Source organism: Hyla sarda, chromosome 4, assembly GCF_029499605.1.
Source record: "Hyla sarda isolate aHylSar1 chromosome 4, aHylSar1.hap1, whole genome shotgun sequence".
NCBI lineage: Eukaryota > Metazoa > Chordata > Amphibia > Anura > Hylidae > Hyla > Hyla sarda.
Window position 1 is genome coordinate 397,767,734 of NC_079192.1, and position 22,225 is coordinate 397,789,958.

The following is a 22,225-nucleotide window of genomic DNA, read 5'->3' on the forward strand; positions in this document are numbered from 1 at the left end:
ATCAATTTCCACATAAGACATTAAGACAGGAAAAAGGAAAAAAAAAAAAAAAAAAAAAAAGGACTTTGCTCATCCCAGAAGTGCAAATCCTCAAAGAACTACTCTTCATCTACAATCTGTGAGCGCCGGGTATCATTAGATAATTGACTATAAGTGTGTACGCACAATGCATTTCAGACGTGACTCCTCCGAAACCCTTGCACCGGGGGGACACTGCATCCAATGACGTGATTTATTACAGCGCTCAAAAAATAAAATTCTAGTCCCACCAAGGGTTCAGCCGTATTAGATAAATGTTCTAAAGAAACACAACAGCTCAGGCCCATCTGCTGCGGAGCTAGACAGCATCCCTGATGTACTGTCGCTCGCGTTATCGACGTGCTCTGTGACAAAAAGTCAGATGATGGAACCACAAATGAATTTTCCATCAGAACGACAGATGGCCTGGACTATTTTTTGCAGCCTTATGCCGGACTGATGACGATTTTGCCTTTGGCCATCATTGACAAGGTTGCCGCTAGAGATGAGCGAACTTACAGTAAATTCGATTTGTCACGAACTTCTCGGCTCGGCAGTTGATGACTTTTCCTGCATAAATTAGTTCAGCTTTCAGGTGCTCCCGTGGGCTGGAAAAGGTGGATACAGTCCCAGGAGACTCTTTCCTAGGAATGAATCCACCTTTTCCAGCCCACCGGAGCACCTGAAGGCTGAACTAATTTACGCAGGAAAAGTCATCAACTGCCGAGCCGAGAAGTTTGTGACTAATCAAATTTACTGTAAGTTCGCTCATCTATAGTTGCCGCTATGAAGGCCGAAGTTTATAGAAACCAAAAGATGTCACAAACGAAGGATGGGGGATAAGATATTTTCAGCGGAGTACCCCTTTAAGTGGTCATATTTTTCAAACTTTAAAAAAAAATAAAAAAAATGAAGATATGGGTGAGTGCGGTGTCCCCCAATGAAGGCTACGAGAAAGGGCTTTTACGGTGAGTAAAAAAAAAAAAATCTCCTTTTCTCGGTCACTCATCATTGGGGGACACCTATACTGATGGGAAGTCCCTTAGGGTGGGAATAACAATCACTAGAGAAAGGGAATTCGTCCAGAGACCGAATCCACTTGTCTGTCAGGTTTGCGGACAAGACCCCAGGCCAGAGACCACAGAGGCCCAGAAACTGAGCTCTCGGAAGATCCCCTATCCATGGAGATGGACTAGGATGCCAAAAGGGACCATCCTTTGCAGAGACTAAACCTACGGTCCATATGGAGAGACAAGAAAAAGTCAACTAGGAATCCAGATGGGCCAGAACCATCCTGGAAGGAAAGACTGAAAACTGCTCAAGAGAGGCCTGGTGCATAAGATCAATGACCTGAACATCTGGAGACCCAAAACGCCTGTCCCAGGGGCCCGCCGCAATGACCCGGAAGGCAAAATCAGCTCGACTGGTGTAATCCAGATGATCGGAATGCCCTCCATCTCGGGAATAAATGGACCCCGAAGGAGGAGACGGAAAGTAACAGTCAAAAAAGGAACGGAACACCCTGAAAAGAAGCAGCCTGGAACGCCGGAGAGACAGACATGAGAACTGGAGGTTCCAGAGTCACTTGGAAGACGTACACTGAAGGAAAACCGGCGAAAAAGGAGCAGAAGACCCTGAGAAGGAGCATCCCGGAACCCAGAGTGACTGACATGGGAATCTGAGGTTCCTGCGTCTCCAAGAAGACTCACACCTAAAGGGTACGTAAACCCAACGGCCAAGAAACTCTCCAGGAGACAAACTTCTGTGTCAAGACAAGAAGAAGTGCGGTACAGAAAGACCGCCCCACAATGGGATCACGGAGAAGTCTGGGCAGGAGAGCTACACATGCCCCAGACCTCAACCATCACTAAAGCCCAAAGAACCAGGAGGCTGACCTAAAAAAAAGAGAAGGCACGCCACAGCAGTCTAGGATAGTGTGCAAGATAAGGAGACTAACCGGAGTTGGACCCCAGCGGTCCGAGCGGACCTGAGCACTCCGAAGCAACATCCCGTCAGGATGGGAATGGAGGGAAAACAAAAGGGGGACCCAGCAGGGACTCCCAGGGTCTGGGCACAGGAAGGTCACTCTAGAAGACTGTGGCTAGACTGGCTGTCGCTGAGCCATACATGATTGTGTAACCTCCTCCAACCGAGGAGAGTGCCAAGGCTGCATGAGCAGCAGTAGATAACCAAAAAAACACAGGAAGAGAACCAGGCTGCAATAGTGGGAAGAAAGCACACAAGCATAGACAGCGAAAAGCTCTTCTGAATACGCTTCGCAAAAAACAAGGGGAACAGAGAGTGCTGCTGTTACCGACCGGTATAGCGGTATGGGCAAAAAATACCATACCGTGGGAGGAAAAAAGAAAAACTGTATCTGGTTCATACCGGTATACCGCCTAGCACTACGGGGGGGGGGGTGCGACGCAGTGCGGTGGACCGGGGGGGGGGGGGGGGGGGAGGATGGTCACGGTGCGGTGGGGGCATTATCGGCTTATCGGCAAGGTAGTTGCAGATACTGATAATGCCCAAAATAGTGATTATCGGCCGATAATATCGGCCATACCGATAATTGGTCGATCCCTAGTTAACAGTACATAACTCTATGTCTGTGCCCCTTCAGGAGCTTGGCGCTCACTATTCCCCCATATGCGATGAACCCCCACCTGAAAAAGGGAAACAAAAGGAAAGAAAAATGTAACTAAACAGCCCTTACTAGAAAATAATAAAAAAGACCAGGTCTGGGGAGCTCCCAGACCTGTGTCTTGCCTCTTACTGACACTAACTAAAACGGATTACCTCACTTCCAGTGGGCGGGTATATGCTGCCAGGGAGGAGCAGACTTTTTTCCTAGTGTCAGCGCCTCCTAGTGGCAAGAACATATACCCATCAGTATAGGTGTCCCCCAATGAAGAGCGACCGAGAAAGTTAGTTTTGGCTGGAGTTCTCCTTTAATGATCAGACAGAGTGCTGATGAAGCCCTCTGCCTCATCACAGATAACTATACAGCTATACAACTCCCTCTCCCTCCCTATCACGAAATTGTATTAATCAAAAATGAATAGCTGATGGAGGAAATAGATAATTAACAACTTTTTCACAAAGCTTGTACGGCCTTCTTTATGCTCTATTTGTCAGTTGCGCCAAATTAATCAAACGGCCATACAAGGCTTGATGAAATTGGTCTTTTTTCTTCAATTCAATTTTGTCAGGTGGTTTGTACACCCCCTATTGATAGGAGTTGTACAAAGCATTTGCAACTTTTTAAAACGTTGAATCTAAGGAATATGTCTGAAAATTTATTGTGCTTAGGCCACACCCCATTGATGGCCAACAAGGCTGTCCGGGAATGCTGTGAGTTGTTTTGCAACAGCTGGAGGCCCTGCAATAACGAGAGGCATGAAACGATTGATCATGTTCTGCAGTGTGTTTGATTACTTAGAATGGACTTTACTTACTTGTCAAATGATCCCGATAAGAGAGTCTGGGGCTCAAAGGGGTGAAACTGTAAAGTCTGGACCTGGAGGGAAAAAGGCAAATTGTCTTAAAGGGTACCTTTCATCAAAAAAAAAAAAAAAAAAAAAAAAAAATAATTTTGATATATTATAGGTTAATGTATGCAGAATAACTTTCCAATAGCATGTTATTAAAAAATATTGAAATTATGAATATCAAATTTCTATTTCATTTTCCACTTTAAAAAAAAATGACCACTAGGGGTTTCCTTACCAGTCCAGGCCGCTTTTTTATTTATATATTTTTATAGATTTCAGACTCATGCTGGAGTCCTAAATCTCAGACTGCAGCCGGGACACAAACAAGCTCAGCACTGCTCCCTGCCTGTGAATCAGACAGGCATGAGCCAGCACTGTGCTCATAGCAAAGAAGAGCATACTCCTGACTCTGCCTTACTGCATGCCCTCATTCATTTTACTAGCTGAGCTCCGATCTTTCTTCTCTCTGCACATGTAGTTGTAAACAGAGAGAAGATTCAGAGCTGCAGGCTGCTGTGCTCATAGCATCTATGCTGGGAATGTATCATATAATCTGTCTGTAACTCCAGATTATTTTTTTCTTAGAATTCTGCATTGTACTGTTCCTATATGACTCCGCCTGGATAGGTTTTAATAAATCAACAACTGGGCATTACCATTACCTTATAAAAAGGGTGTGTTGGACAATGTCAATAGTGCTTTAATATATGGACAATCCCATCCTCTTGTAAATAGAGTATATCACTTTTCCAAGAGGAACAACAGAGGGATGGTGCAATGCAGAGTTCCAAGACAAGATGCTTCAGAACTGTTATGCTTTTAATGGGCAGTGCAAGTATTTATTACAACAGATCAGTCAGGAGAGCCAAGAGATCTGCTTTGTATTCTGGGAAATTGTATTACTAATGCCCTGGTACATTCTAGATCAGTGTTTCCGAACCAGGGTGCCTCCAGCTGTTGCAAAACTACATCTCCCAGCATGCCCAGCCAGCCTTCAGCTGTCTGGGCATGCTGAGAGTTGTAGTTTTTCAACAACTGGAGGCACCCTGATGGGGAAACACTGTTCTAGATAGTGAAGCTGTGTTGCAATAGGTAGCTGTAAGAAATGTAAACTTCAATTTGACAGTAGGCAGCTGTATGGGCGCCTGTAACCTACCACACAAAGCCAAACTATAGGTACTGAGTTGTAAATTTAAAGGAGAACTCCAGCATAGAATTAACTTCTTCCCTAGACACAGAATAGGGGATAAGAAGCTGATTGTGGGTGGGGGGTGCGGGACAAGTAGATTAATAAGAGGGCACAAAGACAAGTAGATGAAGGGGAAGGGGCGAGTAAACACAAGAAAGGGTGCAAAGAAAAGTCGATCCCAGGGAAGGTGCAATGATGACTAGATACCAGGGACTGTGTGTTACCTTGTCTGTGTGCATTGTGAGGCTGGTGGCTGGTTTTCCCAAAGACAAATCCCAAAGTAGTACGGTATTATCTGCTGAAGCGCTGGCCAACACATTTCTGTCAGGAATTAAAAAAACAAAAACCTGTTAGCAACTGCAAGCTACTTTACAAAACATGATGGTATAGATATAGAAAAAAAAAAGCCATACTTACCTTGCCCCAGTCCCCCTCAGCTCGGTCTGGTCTTCCCATCTGTCATCATCCTGCTTCCAAGAAGAGAGCTCGTAACAGGACGCTCCGTGTCAGCCAATCACTGACCTAGACATGACAGCGTTGCGGTCAGTGACTGGCTGATCAGGCAGATCCTGCACCAAGTGCTAGTCTCAGAAGAAGGATGAAGACAGAGGATCAGGGGAACGGACAGAGCAGAACAGCACCAACAGGGTAACAGGGCTGGTTAAGTATGGCTTTTTTTTCTCCCTATTTTTCCCCGTTCCCAGCTGCATATATTTTGCACAAGCTGTTGGAATACCCTTATATAATTTACGGCTAGAATATCAAAATTGTTTTTGCATTAACAAAAAACAAACAAACAGTGGTAATAAAATACAGACTCTTATTCGAGACGGAATAGGATGATGAAAGTCGGAAACAAATGCAGTAAACATTTCCAGGGATGTAGGCCGCTCTGAATTAAAAGGATATTTTTTATTTACTTACCGTAAAATCTCTTTCTCGGAGGATCCATTGGGGGACACAGACTGTGGGTGTATGCTGCTGTCTCTAGGAGGTGTGACACTATGGTAATAAAAAAGGTTGGCTCCTCCCAGCAGGATATGCCCTCCTCCAGGCCCTGAGCTAATCAGTTTTAGTTCCAGAGCAATAGGAGAGGACCGACAGGTCAAAGACGACCCAAACTGTCCGAGAACCAGAAGAAAAAATACAACTGAACACACCCTCGGACAGAGAACCGACGAAAACCCCCAAAAAAGGGTGGGAGCTGTGTCCACCAATGGATCCTCCGAGAAAGAGATTTTACTGTAAGTAAATAAAAAATCTCCTTTTCTCTATCGGCTCCATTGGGGGACACAGACCGTGGGACGTACCAAAGCCGTCCCTTGGGTGGGCAGATAAGCAGTCAGGCAGACGGCCGTTCCACTGCCGCCTGCAACACTTTATGGCCCAGACTAGCATCAGCCGGTGCAAAGGTATGAACCTGGTAGAACCTCGAGAAAGTGTGCAAAGACAACCAGGTAGCCGCCTTGCAAATCTGCGAGGCCAAGGCTCTGTTCTGGAGAGCCCAGGATGCCCCAACAGAACGGGTAGAATGAGCCACAACCCTGAAGGGAGGAATCTTCCCTTTACAGCGAAAGGCGTCCGAAATGGCAGACCGAATCCACCGAGAAATGGTGGCCTTGGAAGCAGGTTGTCCCTTACGACGACCTTCCGTGAGGACGAAAAAGGAATCACACTGACGAAATGAACAAGAAATAGAGAGATAGGACCTAACAGCCCGAACCACATCCAGTTTGTGGAGTAAATATTCCTTAAGATGAGAAGGAGCGGGACAAAAAGACGGGAGGACAATGTCCTCATTGAGATGAAAAGCCGAAACCACCTTAGGCAAAAAGGAAGGATCTGGCCGGAAAACAACCTTGTCCTGGACCACCAGAAACTGAGAACGGCAGGAGAGAGCTGCCAATTCAGACACCCTCCGGATGGAGGTGATAGCAACAAGAAACACCACCTTCCAAGAAAGGAGGCGCAGAGACACCTCTCTAAGGGGCTCAAAGGGTGCACCCTGGAGGGCACTCAGAACCAGATTCAAGTCCCAAGAGGGAGAGGGTGACCAGTAAGGAGGGATAGCATGCGCCACTCCTTGAAGGAAGGTCCGGACATGAGAAATAGAACCCAGAGGATGCTGGAAAAGAATAGAAAAGGCCGAAACCTGACCCTTAAGGGAACTGAGAGACAACCCCAGTTCCAAACCTGACTGCAAAAAGGAGAGAAGACGGGGAACCCAGAAAGTCACCGGAGACAGGATCTGAGCTTCACACCAGCGAAAATAAGACCGCCAAGTACGGTGGTAAATTTGTGCCAAGGAGGGCTTACGAGCCCTAAGCATGGTGTGAATGACTTGGGAAGAGAACCCACGGGCCCTCAAAACCGCAGTCTCAACTGCCACGCCATCAAATGCAGCGACTGTAAATTGGGGTGGCAAAGAGGACCCTGTGAGAGCAGGTCCGGACGAAGCGGAAGGCGCAGCGGAGCGTCGTCCAGGAGCCTGACTACGTCGGCGTACCACGACCTTCGGGGCCAATCTGGAGCTACCAGAATGGAGGAAACGTCCTCCGCTTTGAGCTTCCTCAGAACTCTGGGAAGGAGCGGAAGGGGAGGGAACAGGTAGGGTAGGGAAAACCCCGCCCAAGGAATCACTAAGGCGTCCACAGCTAGAGCCTGAGGGCCCCTGGGACTTGGACACAAAAGGAAGGATCTTCCGATTGTGCCGAGACACGAAGAGGTCCACGTCTGGAATGCCCCAGAGGTTGCAGACCCCCGGGATGTGAATCGCCGAAATGGCCGGAACCTTTCTTTCCGCCCAGATGAGAATCTTCGTCACCTCGGCCATGGCTGCCGAGCTGCGAGTGCCGCCTTGGTGATTTATGTATGCCACGGCCGTGGCATTGTCCGACTGGACGCGGACAGGACGGGACCAAAGCCGGGACTCCCAATGAAAAAGACAGACGAATCGCCCGCAGTTCCAATAGGTTTATCGGAAGAAGGGCTTCTCTGGGAGACCAGAGTCCCTGAATCGTCCAATCCCTGAACACACCACCCCAGCCCGACAGACTGGCATCCGTTGAAACTACCTGCCAGTGAAGGGGAAGAAATGACCGCCCCTGAAGAAGAAGGGGGGGAGCGGAGCCACCAGAGCAGAGACTGACGGATCCTGAGAGGGAGAACAATCTTGCGATCGAGGGACAGAGGAGATCGGTCCCATCGAGAGAGAATCGCCAGCTGAAGAGGGCGGTAATGAAACTGGGCAAAGGGTACGGCCTCCATGGCAGACACCATCTGACCCAGGACTTCCATACAAGTGCGGATGGAAACTGGGGCCTGAGCCCGAAGGGAGCGGACTCCTGACATAAGAGTCAGACGTTTGTCCGGCGGAACGCAAATTCGAGCAGAGGCCGAGTTGAAGTGAAGTCCCAAGAAGATCAGAGACTGGGTGGGAGAGAGGACTGACTTGTCCCGATTGAGCATCCACCCGAAGCGATCCAGAGTGTGAAGAGTGACATCCACATTCTCCAGAGTCTGGGCTCTAGTGGGAGCCTTGATGAGAAGGTCGTCCAGGTAGGGTATCACCGAGACTCCCCCCGACAGCAACATGGCCATCACTGGCGCAAAGATCTAATGAGGAGCCGTGGCCAGGCCAAAGGGGAGGGATACGAATTGAAAATGCCCCTCCGGAACCACAAAGCGGAGATACCGATTATGGCCTGGAAATATTGGCACATGGAGGTAGGCATCCTTGATGTCCACCGAAGAAACAAACTCCCCTTGTTATAGGGATGCCACTACCGAACGGAGAGATTCCATTCAGAAGTTGCGGATAAGAAGATGACAGTTGAGACACTTGAGGTCTAGGCTTGGTCGTACAGAACCGTCCTTCTTGGGGACCACAAAAAGATTGGAATAGAAACCCCAAAAATGTTCCACCAGAGGAACGGGAACAATAACCCCCTGGAGAAGCAGAGACTGAAGAGCCTCTTGAAACTGCTTCACCAGAGAAGGAGACCAGGGGGCCCGGGATCGAAAAAAAGCGATTCCTTGGGAGGGAGGCGAATTCGATTCGGTAACCGTTGGACACCACGTCCCTGACCCAGGAGTCCTAAATGTGTGGGGTCCATATGTCTCGAAAAAGTAAGAGACGACCTCCCACCTGAGAAAAAACTGCGGGTGGGGGCTTCACTTCATGCGGAAGTGGGTTTGCAGTTGCCTGATTTGGCTGCAAACCGGCCGGAACGGTTGGTGTCCGACTTCCAAGACGGGCGTGCCCGGAACGAGGGAGCCTTCTTGTCCCGCAAAGGCGCCTGCTCAGACCCCTTGCTGGGGCCAAGGGTCTGAAAGGAAGAGGACTTCCTTTGGAAAGTGGAGCGCGCCTTATTTTGAGGCAACAAGGAACTCTTACCCCTGTCGCCTCAGAGATAATCTCGTCAAGGCGCTTGCCAAAAAGACAGCCACCCATAAGAGGAAGCTCAGTGAGAGACCTTTTGGAAGCGGCATCCGCATTTCCAAGCTTTAACCCCTTAAGGACCGGAGGTTTTTCCGTTTTTGCATTTTCGTTTTTTGCTCCTTGCCTTTAAAAAATCATAACTCTTTCAAATTTACACCTAAAAATCCATATGATGGCTTATTTTTTGCGCCACCAATTCTACTTTGTAATGACGTCAGTCATTTTGCCCAAAAATCTATGGTGAAGCGGGAAAAAAAATCATTGTGCGACAAAATTTTAAAAAAAACGCTGTTTTGTAACTTTTGGGGGCTTCCGTTTCTACGTAGTACATTTTTCGGTAAAAATGACACCTGATATGTATTCTGTAGGTCCATACGATTAAAATGATACCCTACTTATATAGGTTTGATTTTGTCGGACTTCTGGAAAAAATCATAACTACATGCAGGAAAATTAATACGTTTAAAATTGTCATCTTCTGACCCCTATAACTTTTTTATTTTTCCGTGTATGGGGCGGTATGAGGGCTCATTTTTTGCGCCGTGATCTGAAGTTTTTAACTGTACCATTTTTGCATTGATAGGACTTATTGATCGCTTTTTATTCATTTTTTCATGATATAAAAAGTGACCAAAAATGCACTATTTTGGACTTTGGAATTTTTTTGCGCGCACGCCATTGACCGTGCGGTTTAATTAACGATATATTTTTATAATTCGGACATTTCCGCACGCGGCGATACCATTTATGTTTATTTTTATTTTTATTTACACTGTGTTTTTTCTTTTATGGGAAAAGGGGGGTGATTCAAACTTTTAATAGGGAAGGGGTTAAATGATGTTTATTCACTTTTTTTTTGCACTTTTTTTTGCAGTGTTATAGGTCCCATAGGGACCTATAACACTGCACACACTGATCTTTTACATTGATCACTGGTTTCTCATAAGAAACCAGTGATCGATGATTCTGCCGCATGACTGCTCATGCCTGGATCTCAGGCACTGAGCAGTCATTCGGCGATCGGACAGCGAGGAGGCAGGTAGGGGCCCTCCCGCTGTCCTGTCAGCTGTTCGGGATGCCGCGATTTCACCGCGGCTATCCCGAACAGCCCACTGAGCTAGCCGGCATGCTTTCGGTTTCACTTTAGACGCGGCGTTCAACTTTGAACGCCGCGTCTAAAGGGTTAATAGCGCGCGGCACAGCGATCAATGCCGCGCGCTATTAGCCACGGGTCCCGGCCGTTGTTAGAGGCCGGGCCCGACCCGCTATGACGCGGGGCCACGCCGTGGCCCCGCGTTATAGATCGGGAGTGGACACATGACGTTCCAGTACGTCATGTGTCCTTAAGGGGTTAAGCCACATAGAACGGTGGAGAGCAGCTAGGTGACCCACAGCAAAAGCAGAACAGGGGGCTGACTGCATGGAAGCTGTGCACAGAAATTCCCCATCTTTAGAGCATTGGAAAGCCAGCGCAGACAGATCCTCTGGGGGGGATCCCGCTAGGATACCCTGACGGAGTTTTAGGCACCACTCCGATAGGGCCTTGGACGCCCATGTCAAGGCAAAGATGGGAAGAAGCAAAGAGCCAGCTGCTTCAGAGGCAAACTTCGCTAAGGACTCCACCTTCTTGTCCGTGGAATCCTTGAAGGCAGCCGCATCTGCCAGTGGCAGTGTAGTAGCCTTAGAGATTCGGGAGATTGGTGGATCCATTGAAGGAGGGGAAACCATCTTAGTGACAAGATCCTTGTCAAATGGATAACACGTTCTTGAATCGTCTTTATTCCCGGGACCCTCTTGTCTGGATGTTTCCATGCAGATTCCAGAATGGCGTCAAAGTCAGCGTGAGAGCTGAACATTTGAGGCGCTGGCTTAGCACGATGAAAGGATACTTCAGGAGTTACATCCGAAGATCCTGGGTCCTCTAAGTGAAAGGTGTCTCTTATGGCTGCGACCAATGAGTTCACCATTTCAACTGTACCCGAGCGGTCCTCGGAGTCAGATGATTCGGAAGCCTCGTCAGCCAGTTCACCAGGAGAATGTGAACGAATGGAGGCAGTCCTGGAGGGTGGTGACCCTGACCGGGTACACGGCTCTGGCGTGGCAGAGCGGCGACTCAGAGAATGTCCTCTGGAGGAGCGACGTTTGTGATCAGATGACAGGGGGGGCGGGACCCACAAGGGAGCGCCCACGCCTATCTGAAGACTCAATGGAAGAGTCGGATGAGGCACCCCTAGTACGCTTGTGAGAGCGTGAAGTATGTGGGGATGAGGAGCGGGCCCCCAGAGAGGGCCGGCGCAGGGCAGACCCCTTCAAGGCGGATGCCACTTCCCGGGAGGACTCAGCCACCGAACGGGAGACTTGAGTCAAGTCAGCCATATACTGGGTCAGAGAAGAAACCCAGGCTGGAGGGGCGGCTGAATCCACCGGAACCGAAAGGGCATCCGGGGGTACCAGGGGGTCTGGGGGAGCAGGCAAAGAAAGTGGGCTCAGTAGAGCCAGGCATCTTAGCATTACAGTGCTTACAGACAAAATGACACAGACATTCCAGTTTTCTGTTTAGAGGAACAGCTCTGGGTACGGACATAATGAGAAAAAGACAGGAACTTTCTCACCCTAGTCTGTGTCCCCTGTCAGCTGCAGTGAGGAGAACTCTGCTCCGTTCAACTAGAGTGTAAAACGGGCCAGCTAATAGCCAGAGAGGGGCGTGCCTGAGGCACTAACTGATTGGCCCCTTCCACTGAAATTCGCACCCAGGCGCTGATTGGAGGCCACTTTGCACCTCTAGGGAGCTCCGACAGCCCAGGGGGCGGAGCTATAAGAGCAGAGAAGAAGCTGTAATGGCGCCCGCTCCTTGTCCCGAGCGCACATGTCAGCCGCATATGCGCTCGGGGGGAAGTGAGTGGGCGGCCCAAACACCGGCAGCGGCTGCCGGAGAAAACGAAAGTAAGCAGGCGCTCAGAGCGCCCGGCCAGAACGAGCACCGCGGCTGTCAGCCGCATATAAGGTGCCGCGGTCATAGCCGCACAGCAAACACACACACAGTGAAGCAGTAAAAACACATTCACACAGTGTGTAAAAACAGAATGTATGCCCCCTAACATGCCACTGCTCGCCCCAGAATAAAAGTCAAGCCCCAGTATAAGCCAGCCCCATAAACCTGAAAAGGTGGGCCAAAAACTGAGGGTCTCCAGAGGTTGCAAGTCTGCACCTAAGGGAGTAAAAGGAAATGTACTTACCTCAGTCAGAAGAACTTCCCTAATGGAGTCTTCTGTGAAGTCTTCAGTCAGCTTTTTGTCCCTGCATCATGCCTGGCTGCTATGCGCGAGCGAGGCGGGCAGGGGAATAGGGGGACCCAGACCCATGAGGTACCAACCCAGGCACTGACCATTGGCGAGGGGGGGTGAACAGCGCATATACGCAATGTCTGTGCCCCCTTACTCGCAATGGGGAAACAGGGAACCGGAGTCCCTGAGTCCCCACCTGAAAACATGAAAGAAAAAGGAATTTAAAAAAAACTAACACGTCCCTATACTAGGAAAACAATAAATCAGAAGACCTGGTCTGGAGAATTCCAGACCATGTCCACCTCCTGCAAGACACTAAGCTTAAACTGATTAGCTCAGGGCCTGGAGGCGGGTATATCCTGCTGGGAGGAGCAGACCTTTTTTATTACCATATCGTCACCCCTCCTAGAGACAGCAGCATACACCCACGGTCTGTGTCCCCCAATGGAGCCGATAGAGAAACACAGATTTAAACCATTAAAGGGGTACTCCATTGCTCAGCGTTCGGAACAAACTGTTCCGAACGCTGGAGGCGGGAGCTTGTGACGTCATAGCCCCACCCCCTCAATGCAAGTCTATAGGAGGGGGCGTGACGGCTGTCATGCCATAGACTTGCATTGAGGGGGCAGAGCTATGACGTCACAAGCTTCCGGCGACGGCTCCAGTGTTCGGAACAGTATGTTCCAAATGCTGGGCAGCGGAGTACCCCTTTAACATGTAAAGGAATACATGTCTATTGATGGACTGGAGAATTCATGGTTTACAAGAGCAGGACCTGTCTCTCCCGCGTCTGTGCCACTTTAACCAACGCTTCATTGTAAAGATAGACGGAGGGCCAGACCGAGCATTTGTGCTATAATGCTGCACAGGGGCCTAACAGCATAGCTCTATCACATTGGTCTCCAAACAGTGGGCCTCCAGCTGTTGCAAAACTACAACTTCCAGCATGCCCGGACAGCAGGAGGTCCACAGTTTGGAGACCTATGCATTCTAAGGAGCAAAGGGTTATAAGATATCAATGGAAAGATTTGTGTATTTATTGTTATACACTGTATGAGGAATTAGTACCTATATATTCGGGAGCTTAAACTGCAATTTCACATATCTATTTCCCCTATCTCCTGACCCCCCCCCCCCCAAGAATCCCAACCAATAACCAACTCAGTCACCCAGCGGATGAACAAAACCTACTTACCGTATCTGCTTATTCCATGAAAGATCCAGGACTGCATCGGAATGGCCCTCCTGGGTTCCCTGCGAGGAGGCACCCTGGTGCAAAAAAATGTAATTAATGTAAAACAATAAATCAATACATGAGCCAGCTACAAAAAAAGTAAGGAGCAGATATTCTGTACTGTTTAAAACGTATTGTGTAAAAAACAAAAAAAAAACAAAAAAGTTTTAGATCTTGTTCAGAGCGATGGGGCCCTCCCACGATCTCTCTCTCTTTTTTTTTAAATTTTTTTTTACTTGATACTTGTTCTTAAAAAATGGTTTCCTGCTGGGCAACGTAGTCTTCTCCTCATTCACCAGTAGTCACTGCAGGTTCCTGCTCCCATTTAGTTCATATGCCGATTGGTAAGCTGCTTTGTTCTGCCTCTGTCCAGCAGGAACTTTTTTTTTTTTTTTTAAATATCAACTGACTCCAGAAAGTTAGACAGATTTGTAAATTACTTCTATTAAAAAAATCTTAATTCTTTCAGTACTTATGTGCTGCTGAAGTTGAGTTGTTGTTTTCTGTCCAAGTCCTCTCTGATGACACCTGTCTCGGGAACTGTCCAGAGTAGAAGCAAATCCCCATAGCAAATCTCTTCTACTCTGCAGTACCCGAGACAAGCAGAGATGTCAGCAGAGAGCAGTGTTGCCAGACAGAAAAGAACAACTCAGCTACAGCAGCTGATAATTATTGGAAGGATTAAGATATTTTAATGGAAGTAATTTACAAATCTGTTAAAATAAGCACCGTCAGATACAAAAACTTTTGATATAATGTAAAGCATGCAAAACCAATAAGTTTTGCAATTGGTTTCATAAGAAAATTTTCAGTATTTCATACTGAAAAAGCCAGTCAAACAACTGCCTCCCTGCCTGCTTGGAACACTAGGAGTGTTAGAAAAAAGGAGATTTTTTAACACTTACCGTAAAATCTCTTTCTCGAAGGATCCATTGGGGGACACAGACCGTGGGGTGTATCTTGCTGTCTCTAGGTGTGACACTATGGTAATAAAAAAAAAAGTCAGCTCCTTCAGGCAGACGGCCGGTCCACTGCCGCCTGCAACACTTTACGGCCCAGACTAGCATCAGCTGATGCGAAAGTATGCACTCGGTAAAAAACCTCGAGAAGTATGCAAAGGCAACTAGGTAGCCGCCCTGCAATCTGCGAGGCCGAGGCTCTATTCTGGAGAGCCCAGGATGCCCCAATAGAAAGTGTGGAATGAGTCATAAACCTGAAAGGAGGAACCTTCCCCTTACAGCGAAGGCTTCAGAAACGGCAGACCGGATCCACCGAGAATGGTAGCCTTGGAAGCAGGTGGTCCCTTGCGACGACCTTCCGTAAGGACGAAACGAAAAAGTGATGGAGAGATAAGACCAAACACCTCAAACTATGTCCAGCTTGCGTAGTAAGCGCTCCCTAGAATGAGAAGAAACCGGACATAAGGACGGGAGGACAATGTCCACATTGAGACGAAAGGCCGAGTCCATCTTAGGTAAAAAGGAAGGATCTGGCCGGAAAACGACCTTGTCCAGTTGGATCACCAGAAACGGAGAACGGCAGAAAAAAAAAAACTGCCAATTCAGACACCCTCCGGATGGAGGTGATAGAAACTCCACTTTCCAAGAAAGGAGGCGGAGAGACACCTCTCTAAGGGGCTCAAAGGGTGCACCCTGAAGGGCACTCAGAACCAAATTCAAGTCCCAAGAGGGAGAAGGTGACCGATAAGGAGAACAGCGCGCGCCACTCCTTGCAGGAAGGACCGGATATGAGCATTAGAAGCCAGGAGCCGCTGGAAAAGAACAGTAAGGGCCAAAACCTGACCTTTAAGAGAACTGAGAGACAATCCCAGTTCCAGCCCCGACTGCAAAAAAGGAGAGAAGACAGGGGATCGAGAAGGTCACCGGGGAGAAGTCCTGAGCTTCACACCAACGAAAATAAGACCGCCAAGTACGGTGGTAAGTCCGGAGGAGGGCTTACAAGCCTTGAGCATGGTGTGAAAGACTGGGGAAGGGAACCTACGGACCTAAAAACCGCGGTCTCAACCGCCACGCCGTCAAATACAACGACTGTAATTGGGGTGGCAAAGAGGACCCTGAGATAGTAGGTCCGGGTGGGGCAAAAGGCGCAGAGGAGCGTCGACAGGAGCTTGACTACGTCGGAGTACCACAACCTTCGGGGCCCATCTGGAGCTACCAGAATGGCGGAGACGTCCTCTGCCTCGAGCTTCCTCAGCACCCTGGGAAGGAGGGGAAGAGGAGGGAAGAGATAAGGTAGGGCGAACCCCGCCCAAGGAATCCCTAGGGCGTCCACGGCCAAAGCCCGAGGGTCCCGGACTTTGACACAAACAGAAGAATTTTCCGATTGTGCCGAAACGCGAAGAGATCCACGTTCAGAATGCCCCAGAGGCCGCAGCTGCGTGAAGACCTCCCGATGAAAGACCACTCGCCGGGGCGGGCGAGGACCGACTGAGGAAGTCCGCTACTCAGTTTAGCACTCCCGGCATGTGAATTGCCGAAAAGGCCGGAACCTTGCTCTCCGCCCAGGTGAGAATCTTGGTCACCACAGCCAAGGCTGCCGAGCTGTGAGTGCCACCCTATCGATTTATGTATGCCACGGCCGTGGCGTTGTCGGGCTGAACGCAGACAGGACAGGACTGAAGACGTGACTCCCAATGAAGAAGACAAAGAAGAATCACCCGTAATTCCAATATGTTAATCGGAAGAAGGGTCTCCGGAGGAGACCAGAGTCCCTGAACACGCCGCCCCAGCCCGACAGACTGGCATACGCTGTAACAACCTGCCAGTGAAGGGGAAGAAAGGAGCAAAGCCACAAGAGCAGAGACTGACGGACCCCGAGAGGGAGAACAATCCGAAGATCAAGGGACAGAGGAGACCTGTGTGAAAGAGAACCGCCAGTTGACGGGGCGGTAAGAAAACGGCAAAGGGTACGGCCTCCATAGTTGCCACCATCCGACCCAGGACTTCCATACAAGTGCGGATGGAGACTGATACCTGGCTCCGAAGGGAGCGGACCCCCGCCCGGAGCGCCAGGCGTTTGTCCGGCGGAAGAAAAATCCGGGCAGAGGCCGGACGAATCAAAATTCCAGAACGGTTAGAGAATGGGTAGGACGGAGGACTGACTTGTCCCGGTTGCCCATCCCCCCGAGAGAATGAGGGTGTGGAGAGTGACGCCCAGATTCTCCAGAGACTGGGCTCTGGTAGGAGCCTTGATGAGAAGGTCGTCCAGATAGGGCATCACCGAGATACCCCTCGACCGAAACAAGCCCATCACTGGCGCAAGGATCTGTAAAGACCCGAGGAGCCGAGGCTAGACCAAAGGGGAGGGCTACGAATTGAAAATGCCCCTTCGGGACCGCAAGCAGAGGTACCGATGATGGCCCGGAAATATTGGCACATGGAGGTAGGCATCCCTGATGACCACTGATGAAGGAACTCCCCTTGTTCCAGGGACTCCACCACCAAGCGGAGAGATTCCATTCAGAAGTGGCGGATGAGAAGGAGACGGTTGAGACGCTAGAGGTCTAGGATTGGTCGCACAGAACCGTCCTTCTTGGGGACCACAAAAAGATTTGAATAGAAACCCCAAAAACGTTCCCCCGGAGGGGCGGAACGATAACCCCCTGGAGAAGCAGAGAGTGGGGAGCCACCCAAAATTGCTTCGCCAGAGGAGGAGACGGGGGGCCCGGGATCGAAAGAAGCGATCGCTCGGAAGGGAGGCGAATTCGATCCGGTAACCGTTGGACACCACGTCCCTGACCCAAAGGGTCCTGAATGTGTGAGGACCAGATGTCTCGGAAAAAACAAGAGACAACCTCCCTCCCGAAAAGAAACCGCGGGTGGGGGCCTCACTTCATGCAGAAGTGGGGTTAAGGTTGTCCGGTTTGGACGGTTGGAGTCCGACTTCCAAGACGGCGTGCCCGGAACGAGGGAGCCTTCTTGTCCCGCGAGGGCGCCTTCCCGGACCCATTACTGGGGCCAGAGGTCCGAAGGACCAAAAGGAAAAGGACTTCCTTTGGGAAGTAGGGCGAACCTTAGTGTGAGGTAACAAGGAACTCCTACCTCCCATTGCCTCAGAGAGAATCTCATCAAGGCGTTTGCCAAAAAGACAGCCGCCCGCAAGGGGAAGCTCAATGAGAGACCTTTGGAAGCGGCATCCGTATTCCAAGCTTTAAGACACATAGGGCGGCGGAGGGTCGCTAGGTGACCCACGGCAAAAACCGAACAGCAGGCTGACTGCATGGAAGCTGCGCACAGAAAGTCCCCAGCTTTAGCGCATTAGAAAGCCAGAGCAGATAGATCCTCGGGGGGGGGGGGGGGTCCCGCTAAAATATCCCCATAGAGCTTTTGGCACCACTTCGACAGGGCCTTGAACACCCATGTCGAGGCGAAGATGGGAATAAGAGAAGAGCCAGCTGCTTCAGAAGCAAACTTTGCTAAAGATTCTACCTTTCTGTCCGCGGGATCCATGACGGCAGCGGCATCTGCCAGAGGCAGTGTAGTCACCCTAGAGATCCGGGAGATTGGTGGATCCATAGAGGGAGGGGAAGCCACGTTGGCAACAAGGTCCTTGTCAAATGGGTCACGCTCTTGAATTGTCTTGAATCCCGGGAATCTCTTGTCTGGATGTTTCCATGCGGATTCCAGAATGTCATCAAAGTCAGCGAGAGAGCTGAACCCTTTAGGTGCTGGCTTAGTACGATGAAAGGATACTTCTGGATAGGCATCCGAAGATCCGGGGTCCTCCAAGGGAAAGGGGTCTCTTATGGCTGTCACCATGAGATCACCATAGAAATAGAGTCCAAGCGGTCCTCTGCGTCAGATGCCGGTTCGGAAGCCTCGTCCACTAGTTTACCAGGGGCATGTGAATGAGTAGAGGCAGTCTTGTAGAGGGCGATCCAGACCGGGTACGCGGCTCTGGCGTGGCAGAGCGGCGACTCCGAGAATGTCCTCTAGAGGAGCAACGTTTTTTGTGCCCAGATGATAGGGAGGGGCGGGACCTGCGAGGGGAACGCCCACGTCTATTCGAAGACTCAATGGAAGGGTCAGACGAGGCACCCCTAGCACGCGGATGAACCCACTGGAGCGAAGGGGCGCAGAGGAGGATGCAGAGCCAGCTGGCTCAGCGGAGCAAGGCATCTAGGTATTACAGTGCTTACAGGTATAGTAAGTCACTAAATTCCCAGGCTTCCGTTTAGAGGGGCGACAGCCCTGGGTACGGACATAAAGGGTTAAAAAGGAGAAGACAGGCACTTTCTCACCCAGATCTGTGTCCCCTATCAGCTGCAGTGAGGAGACATTGCGCCGTGCAGCAGCTAGACTAATAAGGCCAGCCAATAGGGAGGGAGGGGCGTGCCTAGCACGAAGTAACTGACCCCTAAACACAGAAAATGGCGCCCACGGTGCTGATTGGGCGCTGCTTCGCGAAAAGAAAGTGAAACTGAGCCGGCGCAGAAGCGCCCGGCTCATAACAGCGCCGCGGCTGCAGCTGCGTATAAGGGGCTGTAAAGGAGATATGTGCGCTCGGGGCCAGAGCGCCGGCAGCCTCTGCCAGCGAAATGAAGTACAACTGAGCTCATAACAGCGCCGCGGCTGCAGCTGCGTATAAGGGGCTGTAAGGGAGATATGTGCGCTCGGGGCCAGAGCGCCGGCAGCCTCTGCCAGCGAAATGAAGTACAACTGAGCTCATAACAGCGCCGCGGCTGCAGCCGCGTATAAGGCGCTGTGAAGAGAGAAATAAGCCGGCGCTGAAAGCTCTCGAGCAGAAAATAGCGCCGCGGCTGACAGCCGCATATGAGGCGCTCAGTAGTGTCCAAAACACACAACAAACACACACAAAGGTGTTTTTGGAATAATATATGCCCCCTTAATAAAACTGTTCCTCCAGCAAATGCAGCCCATGTTAAAAAAAAGCCTGAAAAACTGAGGTGGGCCAAAACAAGGGGTCTCCAGAGGTTGCGAGGCTGTACCTGTGGAAAAAGGTACTTACCTCAGTCAGAAGATCTTACCTAATGGAGTCTTCAGTGAAGTCTTCAGTCAGCTCATGGTCCCTGCATCACGCCTGGCTGCTATACGCGAGCGAGGCGAGCAGAGACATAGGGGGACCCGGACCCATGAGGTACCACCCAGGCGCTGACCGTTGGCGAGGGGGGGGGGTTAACAGCGCATATACGCAATGTCTGTGCCCCCTTACTCGCAATGGGGAAACAGGGAACCGCAGTCCCTGAGTACCCACCTGAAAACAGAAAAGGAATTAAAAAACTAACACGTCCCTAACTAGGAAAATAAAAAAATCAGAAGACCTGGTCTGGAGCAACCCAGACCACGTCCACCTCCTTCAGAAACGAAGCTTAAACTGATTAGCTCAGAGCCTGAAGGCGGGTATATCCTGCTTGGAGGAGCTGACTTTTTTTATTACCATAGTGTCACACCTCCTAGAGACAGCAAGATATACCCACGGTCTGTGTCCCCCAATGGAGCAGATAGAGAAAAATCGATTCACTCGATTATCGCGATTTTTCATTTGACGATACTGTATCGATTCAAAATATTTTCATATCGATCTGGTTAGGGATGTGGAATTCGTATTTCCCGACGCCCGGGACACGCAGCTCCGGGCGCCGGGCAGGTGAATTTTTCCAGCTCGTGCAAGCAGGGCCGGACCTGACAAGCACAGCGGCGCTCAGCAGTCTGTATGGAGCAGGCTCACGACTCCTGCCCACTCCATACTCTGCAGCCTCCGGCTGTTTTCAGTAGCCGGGGGCCGCCGCTAATAGCCAGCATGCGGCGATCGCTGCGGCTGGCTATTAACTCTTTAGATCACTGCTGTCAAAGCTGACAGCGGCGTCTAAAGGGAGCTGTGAATGCTCCCTGGTGGGCTAGTGGAGTGGATCGGCCCCCCGCAGCGTGATCATTGGCGGGCGATCCACTATAGAGGTAGCCGGAGGGCTTACCTCTGCTTCCCTGCTGTCTGTGACTCTGTCATTGATAGATAATGGCTGGACCAGGCTCTATCGATGGATCACAGAGCACACAGATCAATGGAGTTCAATAGAACTATTCATCTGTATGAAGAATCTAATGATTCCTCCTAAAAGTCCCCTAAGCCAGATATATGAGAGCGAGCACGCCAGATATATGAGAGAGAAAGCGAGCGAGCCAGATATGAGAGAGAGAGAGAAAGCGAGCGAGCCAGATATGAGAGAGAGAGAGAAAGCGAGCGAGCCAGATATGAGAGAGAGAGAGAAAGCGAGCGAGCCAGATATGAGAGAGAGAGAGAAAGCGAGCGAGCCAGATATGAGAGAGAGAGAGAAAGCGAGCGAGCCAGATATGAGAGAGAGAGAGAAAGCGAGCGAGCCAGATATGAGAGAGAGAGAGAAAGCGAGCGAGCCAGATATGAGAGAGAGAGAGAAAGCGAGCGAGCCAGATATGAGAGAGAGAGAGAAAGCGAGCCAGATATGAGAGAGAGAGAGAAAGCGAGCGAGCCAGATATGAGAGAGAGAGAGAGAGAGAGAAAGCGAGCGAGCCAGATATGAGAGAGAGAGAGAGAAAGCGAGCGAGCCAGATATGAGAGAGAGAGAGAAAGCGAGCGAGCCAGATATGAGAGAGAGAAAGCGAGCGAGCCAGATATGAGAGAGAGAGAGAAAGCGAGCGAGCCAGATAAGTGTGTGCAAGCGAGCCAGCTATGAGACAGAGTGCACAAGCGTGCCAGATATGAGAGAGCTAGAAAGGAAAATCTTTATCTAAAAGATACCTATATAGGTTTTCTTTTACATATGTTTCCTGTGGTTCCCATGACATCCTCCGTGCCCCTGGATAACCACAGCAAATCACATCTGAGATTTCATTAAACTTCACATAAACATCCATTACAGCTGGAATTATTTGATGTTGTTAAGTAGCAGCAGCGTGACGCGCGCAATTCCGTAATACAGTTTCCCAATCAGGGTGGGTTCAGCTGTTGCAAAACAACAACTTCCAGCATGCCCGGACAGCCAAAGGCTGTCCGGACATGCTGGGAGTTGTAGTTTTGCAACAGCTGGAGGCCCACTACTTGGGAAACACTGCCCTAATATGACAACGGTACAAAACCACATCTCCAGTGGTAAGCAGATAGCATCTCGTATGTGTGTGCACTAGAATATATTATACATAGACATGTATACATGCACACTTTTACACGTCCCTACATACAATACCCTGCAGTACAAAGCCCCCCCCCCATCCCAAATAAATTATCCTGCTCTAACATTTGTCTTCAATCTGTTTCCCATCACGTGCAGTAACCACATTGGTATTTACTAGCCATCCGGCTTTCTAGCTCCATTAACCGCAAGATGAAACTGCTACTAAATGGGATATATTTGGGGCAAGGGGAGGGGGGGGGGGCGTGTACCCTACACACAATTACCTTCTTTCCTTTCTTTTTCTTCTTTTTCATTTGTTTGCTTCCCAGAGAAAAAACAGGTTCCAAGCAGTCGACCAGATCCAGGTCCCAGACGTCGATGACGGGGGTCATGTTACCAACAGCTACGTAGTTACCTGCCGAAGCCCAAATTGAGAAAAA

The 22,225-nt window shown here is 49.9% G+C and overlaps 1 protein-coding gene across 2 annotated transcripts in view; it reads right to left on the minus strand.

Annotated features, from left to right (window-relative positions):
- Positions 1-22,225, minus strand: part of PWP1 (PWP1 homolog, endonuclein) — a 64,866-nt gene that overhangs the window by 14,729 nt on the left and 27,912 nt on the right. For both annotated transcript variants that reach the window (XM_056517274.1, XM_056517275.1), the window contains exons 7-10: positions 22,070-22,200; positions 13,622-13,695; positions 4,926-5,022; positions 3,477-3,538 (exon numbers count right to left, since the gene is read on the minus strand). In XM_056517274.1, the coding sequence (XP_056373249.1) occupies positions 3,477-3,538; positions 4,926-5,022; positions 13,622-13,695; positions 22,070-22,200 (364 nt within the window). The remainder of the gene's footprint in view (positions 1-3,476; positions 3,539-4,925; positions 5,023-13,621; positions 13,696-22,069; positions 22,201-22,225) is intronic.